This window comes from Neofelis nebulosa, chromosome 12 (genome assembly GCF_028018385.1).
Source record: "Neofelis nebulosa isolate mNeoNeb1 chromosome 12, mNeoNeb1.pri, whole genome shotgun sequence".
NCBI classification, from domain to species: Eukaryota; Metazoa; Chordata; class Mammalia; order Carnivora; family Felidae; genus Neofelis; species Neofelis nebulosa.
In genome coordinates this window covers 24,610,755-24,624,519 of record NC_080793.1, presented here as the reverse complement: position 1 = coordinate 24,624,519, position 13,765 = coordinate 24,610,755, and the positions used below count along the sequence as shown (strand labels likewise).

The 13,765-nt window shown below is 45.3% G+C and overlaps 1 protein-coding gene across 6 annotated transcripts in view; it reads right to left on the bottom strand.

Annotated features, from left to right (window-relative positions):
* Positions 1 to 9,538: 9,538 nt before the first annotated feature.
* PTPN3 (protein tyrosine phosphatase non-receptor type 3) overlaps positions 9,539 to 13,765 on the bottom strand; it is a 149,434-nt gene continuing 145,207 nt past the window's right edge. For all 6 annotated transcript variants that reach the window (XM_058694618.1, XM_058694617.1, XM_058694619.1 and 3 more), the window contains one exon: positions 9,539 to 13,442. In XM_058694618.1, the coding sequence (XP_058550601.1) occupies positions 13,365 to 13,442 (78 nt within the window). In that variant the 3' untranslated portion in view covers positions 9,539 to 13,364. The remainder of the gene's footprint in view (positions 13,443 to 13,765) is intronic.

The window sequence follows — 13,765 nt, the reverse complement described above, 5'->3', positions numbered from 1 at the left end:
TGTGCGGCCCAGGGAGACCTCAGCTTGCCCGTGGAGCAGGTGATCCCAGACCACGTGCCTGCCACTTGGAGTGTTCTCTTCTACCTCCCATGCTCATAACAGCAGCCCCTGCTCTTAAAAGTCCCCGCAGCAGAGTTTCCTCCTGCAGCTTGCTTTGTCTGAGGAAGGCATGATACATCCTCCCCTCCGAGGATGCCCGCAGCTCGTTTTTACATTGCTTTGGCCTCTCACAAACTATGAGATAGGGCAAAAGGCATTATCTGCTCTTTACGGCACAATCGCATGCGACAGCCACTAGCCACATATGGGTTTTCACATTTATTTTTTTTTCTTTTTAATTTTGTAAGTTTATTTATTTATTTTGAGAGAGAGCGTGAGCAAGAGAGAGAGCAAGTGGGGGAGGGGCAGAGAGAGAGAGGGAGAGAGAGAATCCCAAGCAGGCTCCGTACTCAGTGTGGAGCGTGATGTGGGGCTCAAATGCACAAACGCTGAGATCATGACTTGAGCTGAAATCAAGAGTCTTGACTGACCCTTAACAGACTGAGCCACCAGGCGTCCCTGGGTATTAACATTTAATTACATTTAATTACACTTGAATAAAAAGGCCTCTCCCTCAGAAGCACTCACATGTCAAGTGTTCAGTAGCCCCGTGTGTCTAGTGGCTACCATATTGGATAGTGGAGACACAGAACATTTCCATCATCCTTTGTTGGATGTTGTTCTATTGGACAGTGGTGCCTCAGGACATGAACTTCAAGTGTGAATCTGTCTGGTTCTTTGTGGCAGCCCCAGTCCCAGCCCCAGCCCAGCAACAGTGACAAGGACATAGAATGTGATCAATAAACCATTGTAGGATGAATTGATCAACAAATCCCCCATTTACAAGGAGGAAAAGGAGATTTGGAGAGATGCTATTCCACGGGTCGTCTAGCAAATATGTGACAGAGCTGGGACACCAACCCAGTCCTCTACCTCCAGGCACAGGCCTGTTCATTCCTCCCTGCAGCTGCTTTATTTGCCCCCCAGCTCTGTCAGGAGAAAATGATCCTCTGTTGTCACCTCAGGAACCTCCCGCTAGCTGACTGGAAGACCACTTTTTAAAATGGCTTATGGAGACACCCGGGTGGCTCAGTTGGTTGCGAGTCCCACTTTGGCTCAGGCCATGATCTCACAGTGGAGGTCGGATGCTTGACGGACTGAGCCCCCCAGGTACCAACCTCCCCTTTAAAAAAATTTTTTTTCATGTATATTTATTTTGAGAGAGAGAGAGAGAGCACAAGTAGGGGAGGAGTAGAGACAGAGGGAGAGAGAGAATCCCAAGCAGGCTCTGTGGTGTAGGCGTAGAGCCCAACACAGGACTCAATCTTGAGAACTATGAAATCACGACCTGGGCTGAGATCAAGAGCCAGCCGGTTAACTGACTGAGCAACCCGGGTGCCCCTGTGGTTTTCTTTTTAATAGTACAGAGGCATTTGAGGTTTTCCACAGGGTTGTGTTATTGCTACGTCACTCACAGCTTTTGAGAACTGATTTTCCAAAAAGTTTGTTGGGCCAGACACTCACTGCTTTTTTCTCCCCAGCCTCATCTTGAAGCTCCTGGGCCTATTTCTCTCTTCCGATATCAGTATAGTCCTGGATTCATGGCTATTTCCCCTGTCCATAAAGTCTGCCCCAACCATTACATGGTGGAGCTCAAGGCACAGATAGGATATCAAAGTGGGTGTCTGACACTAGAGATTTCATATCTGCCTGCAAGGGGAGTCCAGTCTCAGGCTCTGTGCTTATGGGGAGATGAAAATGAGTTGCCTGCCTGAAAAAAGCCAAGAGTCACAGAGGCTGCCTTGCTATGGAAGCAGGACTGGAAAAAATCCACCTCATGCGCTGGCTCATGGGAACATGAGGTTCCTCTCACTTCTAGGGTCTGGGGACTCCAAGTGGAGAGATGAATACAAAAACTTGTCCAGAACTGGAGGGGGACCTGAAGGCCCATGAAACCATGGGATAGGGAAACTTCTGGAATCAGGGGTGCTCACAAGAACCCCAATAAAGATGGGCTTGGAACACATTTACCCAACTGAGGAAATTAGCCACATGCAGTCAGCAGTTGCAACAAATAGAAGGCTTTGCAACCCAAGAACTAAAGATAATAAAGCAACCTGAAAAAAAAACCCTAAAATAAGCAGGTTTACAATTTTTTGAAGTGGTAAAGGAATAGATACTTTGAGCCTTAAAGTCGGAACAGAACAGTATGAGAAAATTATGAGCAGGTTTGAAAAGGGTCTATATAGAAATTCTAGGAAAGACACAATTATTGAAATACAGGGAGCCCGTGAGTTCAGAGATGTGAGGGAAGAACGAGAATGGCCTTTGAAGGGATGTTTCTGTTCATAACAATTATTAACCTTTCCTATGAGCCAAGCATTATTTCAGGGATTTCATATGTATTAATTCATTTGATCTGCACAGTCTTATGAAGTGGGTGATACATTTCCATAGTGGGGAGACAGGGAATATTCCAATGGCCCTGTGATCCAGCCATCCCCAGGACAGTCAGGGAATAATAATCATATGTGATGTATTGTATGTATACAATAAAGCACTTTACATGGATTATCTCATTTAATCCTTATTTAATAATTTCATTAATCCTTCTAACAATCCCTCAAGGCAGGTGTTACGGTCAGCGCCATCTTGTGACAGAGAAGACTGAGCTTACAGCCATTAAAAAAATTCCCTAATGTTTACACAGTCACCAAGCCCTGTAGCTGGGATTTAAAATGAGACCAGTTGAATCCACAGTCCAAGCCCTGAACAACCATGCAAAGGAAGCAGTAGCTGTTTGTTTGGGCTTTAATTTTGTGCATTTCTTACTACTGAATAGGCAATACAGTTGCCGATCCAATACTAATTATGGTGGAATTAAAAAAAATTAAAAAAAAAAGGGTACCAAAGCGTCCAGAGTAAAACATCTTTGTTTTCTAGAAGTCAGTGTTCCAAGTTTCCTGTGTGAACTTCCAGCTATTTTATGCCTATAGAAGCAAGTGTTGGGACACCCGTGTCCCACTCTTGATTTCGGCTCAGCTCATGATCTCATGGTTCATGAGACTGAGCCCTGAATCGGGCTCTGTGCTGATGGCACAGAGCCTGCTTGGGATTCTCTCTCTCCTTCTCTCTCTGCCCCTCGTCTGCTTGTGCACACTCTCTCAAAAGAAATAAATATTTTTTTTAAAAGCAAGCATCTACAGGTGTAGTTATATACAAGTCTATCTATCTAGAGATGGCTCTTCTTTTCTCCTTTTTTTACACAGTCAGAAGTTTCCCCTATACCTTGTTCTTATCTTGCTATTTTCATTTAACACTCTATCTTGAAAGCATTCTATATTAGTATAGAATAATAATAAAAAATAATAATATAGAATACTTACTATTACTAGTAATGTAAAAGTATGGAATTATAACAATAAAGGGCTTCCTCATTCTTATTTGTGACTGCTGAATATTCCATTGTAAGTCTATATTATTTTTTTTTAAGTTTATTTATTTTGAGAGTGAGAGCTAGAGAGAGAAAGCAAGTGACAGAGGCAGAGAGAGAGAGAGAATCCCAAGCAGGTTCTGGCACGGTCAGCACAAAGCCCGATGCGGGGCTTGAACTCATGAACCATGAGATCATGACTTGAGCCAAAGTCAGACACTTAACTGACTGAGCCACCCAGGCGCCCAGTAATACTTATTTATTATAAACAATTGGAAGAGGGGAAAATTTAACAAAAAGTCCCCTCCTGCTAATCCCACAATTTTCGTCTAATCACTACTAAAATGTTGGCTTTCTTTCTGGGCTTTCCTCAGTTCAAATATTTTCCCTAAAATTGTCATTAAATATGCTTAAAAACATGACTTTTCGTTTTGCCAAGTTAAGCTAAAAATGGCATCTCTTATTTGAAAATTTTGTCGTATTTGTTACAAATATTTTTCTCAGTTTATTGATTGCCTTTTTCTTGTGTTTATGGTGTCCTGATTTTTTTAAATTTATTTATTTGTTTTGAGAGAATGAGAGAGAGAGAGAGAGCGAGAGAGCACATACACAAGCAGGAGAGGAGCAGAGAGAGAAGGAGAGAGAGAATTTCAAGTAGGCTCCACACTGTGGAGTGCAAAGCCTGACGTGGGTCTTGAACCCACAAACTGTGAGCTCGTGACCTGAGCCAAAATCAAAAGCCAGACACCTAATCGACTGAGCCACCCAGATGCCCCCATGGTATCCTGAATTTTTATGTAGTCAGATCTAGAAATCTCTTTCATCTCTCCCTGTCCCCAGCTCCCTTAAAAACTTCTTGCCATGGGGATGAGGGTGTAGGGGTGTTAAGAAACACGAAAAAGGCTGAGTGTTCGGGAGAGCAAGATCCCACCTGAGATCAGCAACGTAAGGGAAAGAGGACTGGCGGGTATTCATTCAACAGGCATTTATGACACCTACTTATCACTGTTTGCTGGGACGGTCTCCAGCAGGGAGGTAAGGTAAGCATAACCAGGGACTAACCCACCAGCGAGGGGTGTATTCCCAGCCATCAGAGGGCCACACTAAAGGTACCCCACATTCATTAGTTGCCTCTCCCCGTCCTCCTTCCTCCCAGCCCCCGGCTGGGATTTACTTCGGAACTCCTTTCTGTCTTTGTGAATTCTCCTTTTCTGGACGACCCCTGTAAACAGAATCATACGTTATGTGACTTTTCGTGTCTGGCTTCACTCACTTAGCATGTTTTCAAAGTTCTCCCACAGTGGAGCGTGTGTCAGCACTTCATTCCTATTCGTGCCCAGATAATATTCCGCCGTGTGGACAGACCACGTTCTGTTTCTCCACTCACCACTCACCACTGTTTCTCCGGCTCACCAACATTTGGCTGGTTTCCACGCTCTGTCCATTGTGAAGAATCCTGCTACGAACATCTATTTCAGTCTTGATGGTATGAAGGAAAGACAGGAGAGCTTTACCTGGGATGAGGGAGGCAGAAAGATGGTGATAAAGCTTTTGTGGGAGAGGGCTTGCCTGAGGCCAGTTTACTTAAGGAGTATAAGACTCGGAGGAGGTTGGGGGCAGGGCTGGTCCGCGGGGAAGGGGGCGGCTCTCGGGCCTCCTGGGCTCCTGTGCTTCTGGACAGTGCCTACAAAAGACAAACAGAATCCCTACAAGCTCTGCCTTATTGAGGACAACCCAGATTTGCGATAAGAAATGAGAGACCGCCGCATGATTCCGACTTGAACATTTTTTTTATTTAAAAATTTTTTTTTTTTCAACGTTTTTTATTTATTTTTGGGACAGAGAGAGACAGAGCATGAACGGGGGAGGGGCAGAGAGAGAGGGAGACACAGAATCGGAAACAGGCTCCAGGCTCCGAGCCATCAGCCCAGAGCCCGACGCGGGGCTCGAACTCACGGACCGCGAGATCGTGACCTGGCTGAAGTCGGACGCTTAACCGACGGCGCCACCCAGGCGCCCCCCGACTTGAACATTTATCTCAGAATGTTTCTAAGCATTTCTCAGTTGTTTCTGTTTCAATTTTCTGAGTTTTGATGGTTGGTTTATAAATAGCACGTCTTCTGTTTAGAAACTTGACTTACAGGCCTTGATTACTATCAGGACTGTTCTCACTTACACACCTCTGGCCTTTGCCAGGTAGGTCTCTCACCGCAACCGAAGCCGTGCGCCTGGGCTCTGTGAAATCTGAGAGCCAAGTTCCTTGCTGGAGCCCAGAGGCCTAGGTCACAGTGACCTCATACTGGACAGAGTCCATACAGCACTCCTCTCCTGGGCAATGCCCCTTCATGCCACATAGTTCTGTTGTACTTTTCCTTGCTGTATGGCGAATATTTGTAAGTATTTTACCTAAATTTTCTTCTCCCTTCTCTTTTTTTCCTTTACTTGTTTATACTGCATTTTGTGATTGCAGCCTGACAAGTCTATGACAAGTGCATATTCACCCCAGATAGGCTATTTTAATAACTGGGTTTCATTACAGAGAGGATTTGAATGGATTAACAATTAAATAAGAGTAGCACAAAAGAAAAGGCATCTCCTGTGGCTGATTGGGGTGCTCGGAACCCAGCAGTGCCGACATCATTTTTAAGAATAAACTTGCGCATTTATTTAAAAAAATTTTTTTTAATGTTTATTATTTTTGAGAGAGAGAGAGAGAGAGAGAGAGAGAGAGAGACCAAGCAGGGAAGGGGCAGAGAGAGAGGGAGGCACAGAATCGGAAGCAGGCTCCAGTCTCTGAGCTGTCAGCACAGAGCCCGATGCGGGGCTCAAACTCACAGACCACGAGATCATGACCTGAGCCATAGTTGACTGCCCAACCGACTGAGCCACCCAGGCACCCCTAAAAATTTTTTTAAAAATTACATTTATTTATTTTTGAGACACAGAGTGAGAGCCTGAGCAGGGGAGGGGCGGAGAGCGAAGGAGACACAGAATCCGAAGCAGGCTCCAGGCTCTGAGCAAGGGTTCAGCACAGAGCCCGACGCGGGGCTCAAACCCACGAACTATGAGATCATAACCTAAGCTGAAGTCGGACACTTAACTGACTGAGCCACCCAGGAGCCCCACACTTTCGCATTTAGACGTGGCTGCGTGATGCTCCTCAGACTGGCTACATATGTCCCTAACGTTGGACTTCAGACCCAAAGAACAATCTCATTCTCTTCCCTACACCTGGTCCTCCTGGCTTGTGGACTCACACCCAGCCAGTTGCCCAAACTAGAAACTGGCCAGTCCTGGGCTCCTCCCTCTGTACACCCATCAGTTATGGAGTCCTCCCTTCTTCCTCTGATAGATGTGGGGGCTGCGACCACTTACCTCGTCCTCACTGCCTCCATATCTCCCCTGACCTCTGCCACCGCATCCCCACTGTCTTTCCTGTCTCCTCCATTGTTTGGATGAGGATATTGGAAGCCCTGGGGGCAACCTCAGGAGAAATCCCGGAGTGTTCCTTGACCACAAGAGGAATCCAGGGGTTTAGGGGCCGACAAGTAATGGATACAAGGGTGGCCATAGATGAAGACTGGCCTGGGTAATTTGGGGGTGGGGAATGAGTAGGGCTCTGGGGTTTCTAGAAAAGAGGTTAAGTTTGTGTTACCAGCCTACTGTTATTCAAATGATTTGTATATGTAACAGATAGGTGCTGACCTTGTCAGCAAGTGAGTGCTATATTTCCTGATGGTGGATCGGTCTTGCTTAAATGACATCATTGCATTTGTTCCCGTGTGCTGGGTCTTGAGCAGGGTAACTCCTCATAAATCAGTCCTTCAGTGGCTATAGAGTCAAGGAATTGCAGGGGAGGCTGCTAATTGTGCCCTAACAATCCTCAATAATACGACTCTGAATTTTGGCTGGGTAGAGTGCCAGCCAGAAGAAAGACTACATTTCCTAACCTCACTTGCAGCTAGGTGTACCCATATAATTAAGTTCTGGCCAACCGTTTTTAAGTCAGAGTAGTCTATGCAACTTTTACGAATTATCCTCAAGGGCAAAAGGCATTTTTCCCCACCATTTTCCTCTTTCTTGCCAGCTGAAATGTGGATGCAATGGCTGTAGCTGGAGCAGCCATCTTGGACCGTGAGGTGGAAGGTATACGTTGAGGCTAGTGGAGCAACCAGATTGGAAGGGCACAGATCACGATAACCATGCAGCCACACCATGAGTTCTGGACTCCTGTGTTTACCTGGAAGCGAAACAAACTTCCATCTTTCCCCAGCCAACTTTCCTTTGGTTTTTGGATTCAGAATTTGATCCTTGAAAGTGGCATGCTGCAAATAACATCCAAAATGTGGCACTGGCTTAGTGGAATTGGCAGGCCAGCAGAGGGCAAGGACAGATAATTGCCTTTTAGATAGTGACTAAAGTGTCACTTTGATGAGTGTCGTCTGCAGTACTTTGGAGGAGGGACCACGTGCTGACCAAGGCCACAATGGAGAAAATGGCGGGAGGGGACCAAAAGGGTGACTGTTGCTCCTTGTTGCTTTTCACAAAGGCCCATAGAAGTGAGATGCACTGGGGCTGGAGCCAGGGCACCGTAGCAGAGATGGGAGGGAGCCTTGCTTTGCTAAGGAAGGCAGTCTGTAGCCTGAGCTCAAAACTGATTAAGGTCTTGGAGTTGAGAAAATGCTAACTGCTTCTGTTCTTCAAACTGCAGCTACTCAAAGCAGTGGCCTTAGGCGATAAGGCTGGGGGCAGCAAGCCATCTTCAAGACTTCTTTGCCAGAAAATGTGCACGAGGCAGCTCCAAAGGTCAGATGAACCGTCTCGTCTTCCCATCCAAGCTTCCCTTTCTGGTGGCTTCAAGGTAGCTACCTTTAAGTTAAGAGGCATGAGCAAAACACAGAACATCATTCTAGACCAGACCTTCAGCTGTGGGTACTTGCTGGAATTCTACTGGCAAAGAAACCACAAGCCTGGGAACCTCCCTCAAAACTGCCCCAGGAGTAAGCAGGCTACAAAAGCTGTGCTGTCCTCAAGAAGGCTGCCCGTGCAGTCCCACCTTGTGGCCATGGAGGTCCACAGACAAGGTCAGGCAGCTATCCAAGGGACTTACTGGCCTGCCAGAAGCGTCTTCACTCTTCCTGTGCGGAGGGCTCGGAAAACTGCTTGGAGCATTGTTTCCTATTCTTCCCTCTTATGAATGACTTTTCAATGACTGTTTTCCTGTTTCTACTTTACTGTTGATTGGGGGCGTTGGGAGATCACTTGTCTTGAGTTTACGGGTGATTAGACAGGAAGCCACCCAGAGATAATGGGGAAGCCCACAGATCACCCAAAGGTGATCTTAGGTTGAACTTCATGCCACAAGTGGCTGGGGCTTGGGTTGTCTACCTTGGAGAGAGGAGGAACGGGCTCTGTGTGAGGGGTAAGAAAGGTGAGCAAAGGGTTGAGCAATGGCGGAGATCATTAATTATCCCGCAAACCCATTCTTTCCTTCTCGGAAACAGAACTCCTGAATCTTTAGGCACATGGTTTCTTGGAATAAAAACCTTTCCTAGACTCCCTTGCAGTAGGTGTAGCCCTGCCCCTAAGTTCTGTTCAATGGGATGCACAACAACCAGATGGCACACCCTGAGGGAAGGGGTTTTGCTTTCTCCTTTCCCTCTCCTCTTTCCTGCTGGCTGGAGCCATCTTCATGGACCTCAGCGTTAAAGCTGCATACTGGGGTTGGCAGAGAACCAAGCTGGAAGGAACCTGGGTTCTGGGGATCATGGAGCCACCCTGGCAGCCCTGCGTGATAGAAAGTACTGAAACTTCTTTGTGTAAGCTGCTGTTGTCATGACAGCCGAACCCAATTCAAATTTAGAATTAGCTACACAAGGTCAAGACAGAAGCAGGTACTCTGCACGGCCATGCTCCTGACGAGAGGGAAGGTAGGGATGGGCAGAGAGCACGCTCCTCCAAGAGAGTTAATATTTACTAAAAAGCAAACAAACAGAACGCAAGTATAATAAAACCCTTTCAGAAATCAAGACGATGATTAGAATAAAAAAATCTCGACACACAGTGTTGCATAGCTTGAATGTTTTTATATTGATCAAACTTTTTCAGTAGCGTCGCTGACAGGTCAGAATGAAAAACATCCCGAATTTACAGAAAACAAAATATTGCTCATTAAGATACTTTTCGAAACTACATAACACCGATCTTTTCATTGCTGCAAACAGAATGTGGGTTACAAAGATGGCGGACAGTCAGCCATCAGACTCCTCAGAGGTGGGCTGAGGTCAGTCTTTGCCATCTTTACGATTCTGATCTCAGCACAGAATGGCAAGAACCGGACAGTGGCAATCCTTGTCTTGGCATTCAACCCTGCCAAGGTTAGGGACAATCTCTTGGAGACAAGTCATGGAAATGTGACACATTTCTCTCCAGGAGCTATATGGCTTTGATTTAGGGCTAATTTCCATTCTCTGCAATACAGACTCCCAGAATGGTAAACGTTGAAAGAACCAAAGAACTCATTTAGTGCAGCCCAAATTCCTCTTTTTTACACATAAGGAAATTGAGGCCCGAGTCACCCAAGTCACCCAAATCTAGGTCTAGATGCGAATGAGCCTTCCCTATTGGGGCCACCTCTTTGTTGCCTCTGAAGGATGAAAAGGGCTGTTGATTTCACTCAAATGATAATTTCTTTCTTTCTTTCTTTCTTTCTTTCTTTCTTTCTTTCTTTCTTTCTTTCTTTCTTTCTTTCTTTCCTTTTTTTCTTTCTTTCTTTTTCTCCTTTCTTTCTTTCTTTCTCTCGCACTCAAATGGTAATTTCTGAGGAACAACAACAACAAAAATATCAGGTAGCAACATAAAAGAAACAGCATCTACACTAATCTAAATAAAAGCATTTTTAGTGTTAACTATCTGGAATTAAAATAAAAAACTTAATCAAAAACATTTTTAAATATAAATTACTGTGGTAGGAATTATGGACCAGCACATGTTGGTGATATAACACCCCCCAACTTGACCTCCCCTAGCCAAATCGAGTTCAATCTCCCCCCCCCCCACCCCACCCCCCTTGCCGGAAGTCAAAACACCAAGTGTAGGTGCTATAGAGTGACACAGGAGGGATGTCCCATCCTAAGTCAGCACATGAGTGGATCTGATCAGATCTTCCAGAGAACAAAACACAAATGTAAAATGTCCTCTCTGTTCACATCCAGCCAAATTTCCTAGGCAAAATATTTCCCATGATTTTGATGCTTCCCACTTAGGACCAAAAAAGGCTTCAGTGTAATTGTTTAAATGTGTAAAGTATTGCAGCAGGAATGCTGAGGTACAGAATTTAATTGGTTGTATCTGTAGTAATTTTTACTTGTATATTTTGCCCCTTTAGATAATTCTCTTGTCCTGTTCTTCTCCAGTATTTCATAAATTCTGTTCTGAGTAACATCTGCTGGGTCTGAACTTCTGGCCTGCACGGTGGCAGAAAAAGGCTAGTTGCAACCTCTGGTAAACTTTTTTGAAATTTATGTACAGTAATGACAGCCTTCCTGCAACTATATTAAATAATTTGCTTAAAAGAAGTAAAACACAACTCTCCAAACACATTTAGACTCCTCAAGCTTCTTGCACACAGGGGGATGATGCATTTGTATCAAATGGCAATGATTTGCTAAACATCCTGATGGCATTTAAATTTAGCTCAGCTTTCCACCTTCCCCTCTTTTTTGGGACTTAACTGGTAGAATTTTTTCTGAGTCCAGATTGAAAGAAGGCACTGGTATGAGGATATTCCTTTGTGCTTTTGTTCTCAGCCCAAGAAACGTTCTCTTAGAAAAATCCATACAATTCTACTTCCATTTCATGGGTTTTGGGGCTAATCACTGGTAAGTTAACTCTTCCAAGTAATGCATCTGCAGCAGTGTCAGAGAGATTCCAGCTGATGAAAACTCACGCTGATAGCGTTTTATTCAATCCTCGTATTCAACCCGTAGCCTCAGCATTATTTCTCCTATTTTACAGGATGCTGTAATTACAGGAAATAGAGGAAAGAGAGGTAGCACTCTTAAGTGACCAGGCCAAGAGCTAGTTGTTGATGAGTGGGACCGGGAACCAAATCTCCAACTGCATAATTCCAACCTCTCCTGACTCATTCTGCTGGCTTAGCATGAATCTGACAAGGATCGGGCTTAGGTGGTCTCCTGTTTCACAGTAGCGGGCGATGGCACCGTGTGACGCCTCCCTCCCACCCCTGCCGTTTGGCAGTAAAATATTGGTGGGGGAAAGAGGGAAGTATGCAATTAAATATGCTAAGTCTGGAGATAAAGAACCTTTAGAAACCCGGCTCCCATCATATGGGTCTTTATCCCTCTTGCATCCAGGAAACTACTCAATTGGTCCAGAGTTTGTTAAACATCAAAATGGCTTCACTTCTGTGCACTATGATATGAAAGCATCCTTTTTCTGTAAATCCCATTAAGAAACTGGCTTAGCTTCCTTGTCCTTCAGGGTACATAAAAACCGCTATTTAAAAATACCACATTAAAATTTTTACGTAATTTATTTTCCTTAAATAATAATTTGCTACAGTCCTGTCACAAATTTTTTAAAAATTTAACACAGTATGAACAAAGGCAGAATTCTTTAGGACAATCAAAATCAGGGTGTACTTAGAATAAATTAACATCAAATTGTGTTTATATTCAGATAGCCTGATCCTCTCCTTTGAAATGAAATGGAGACCATTGTAACTGAGGGTGAATGCACACATTTGTTCTTCTATACAGAGACTCATTCTTTATATAAACTCAACTGTAATTTGAATCAAGTTAGGAGTCCTGAGAAACACTTACCATGGGCGCGCACACACACACATCCACACACATCCACGGACAACCCTCTAGAAGCTGGGTTTCCCATGGTTCCATGACTAGATCTTTCCTCAGCAGGGCCAACGATTCTGAACATTTAGATGATATCCCATCTCCCCTCAGGAAAATCGTAATGTTTCAAGTGTAACATAGCTTGAAGTAGCAGCAATCCATGTAGTAGATTCAGTAGTCGATAATTCCAGTCTCGGGTTCTGCATGTACAGCAAGAGGCAAGCAGAGGCGAAGAGCACTTCCTCCTAGAACTAACGCACGGACGACAGGATGCAGCGGGAGTCCTCATACTCAGAGTCTCCACTGAAAACTCACCCGAGGCTGCATGACTAATCTGGTCCAGGCACCGCGTGAGCACCTGACTAGGGTCAGTAATGCAGGGAGGAAGCGGGGCATCTTAGACGGGATTCTCAGAAACATGAATATGGGACGTGGCAGGGAGATGGGACAGAGGAAGGGAGACCAGAAAAGGTACTGCCCGCTCCTTCAGCCTGAAATCCCACCACCCTGCCATTTAGTACATTCATCAGGGTTTCCTTAGCAGGGGGCAGGGGAATGCTAATGGTTCCAGCTCCATCTAGAAGGACAGAAAGCTCAGCCCTTAGAGTCCGATAAACATATACACACAAAACATCCAAGCAACTCTAAATAGCCACACCATCTTGTTTCTGGGCGGTCAAGAGCATTGCTGGCGTCCCCTCTCAATTGCCCAAGGATGGTTTACAGGAACACAGTGATGTCTAGGGAGGAAGGCAATAGGACAGGCCCCAAACTGAGATCTGCATTTGCTTACTTCTCTCTGAGGAATAACGGGCCTAACTGACGCTGCAACCGCATGCGTATCTACACAGTTCCTATGTACACGATACCTCTTCTATAGAACTTTAAAGTGCCTGGGTTCAAATGTGCTCATTCCTTCCCCACAGCCTACAAATTCCTCTTGCTGCTTCCAAAGAGAAGGTCTGTCCTTAAGGAGGATGCCCCTGGGAAAGAGGAATGAACATTTCACAGTTGTCTTAACTGGGATCCAGCATTTGGACTAAGCCTTCTTCATAAACACGAAGAATCGCTTCACATACAAACTTGTACTGGCTCTGGAAGAGAAAAGAAAGGTGTCAGTCCAGCCACAGTTCCATAAACTCTGCCTCCTACCACATCTCTGCGTACTCTTTTACGTTGCTCATAAATACTCTCTGACCTCCAGCTCCGGGCCAGGCCAGACCCTGTGCTACGTGCCAGGGAAACACCGTGAAGGCACACCCGTGAAGCCATGATTCCTACGTGAGGGCTGGGGGCTGCTCCCAGAGAGCGGTGGGGAGAGTGTCATGGGAACCACAGCAGAGGGAGGATCCGGTGGCCTGGAGGAGCCAGGGAAGGGGTGAAGTCACTGCGGGGTGGCCATTCTACTGTACAGTAC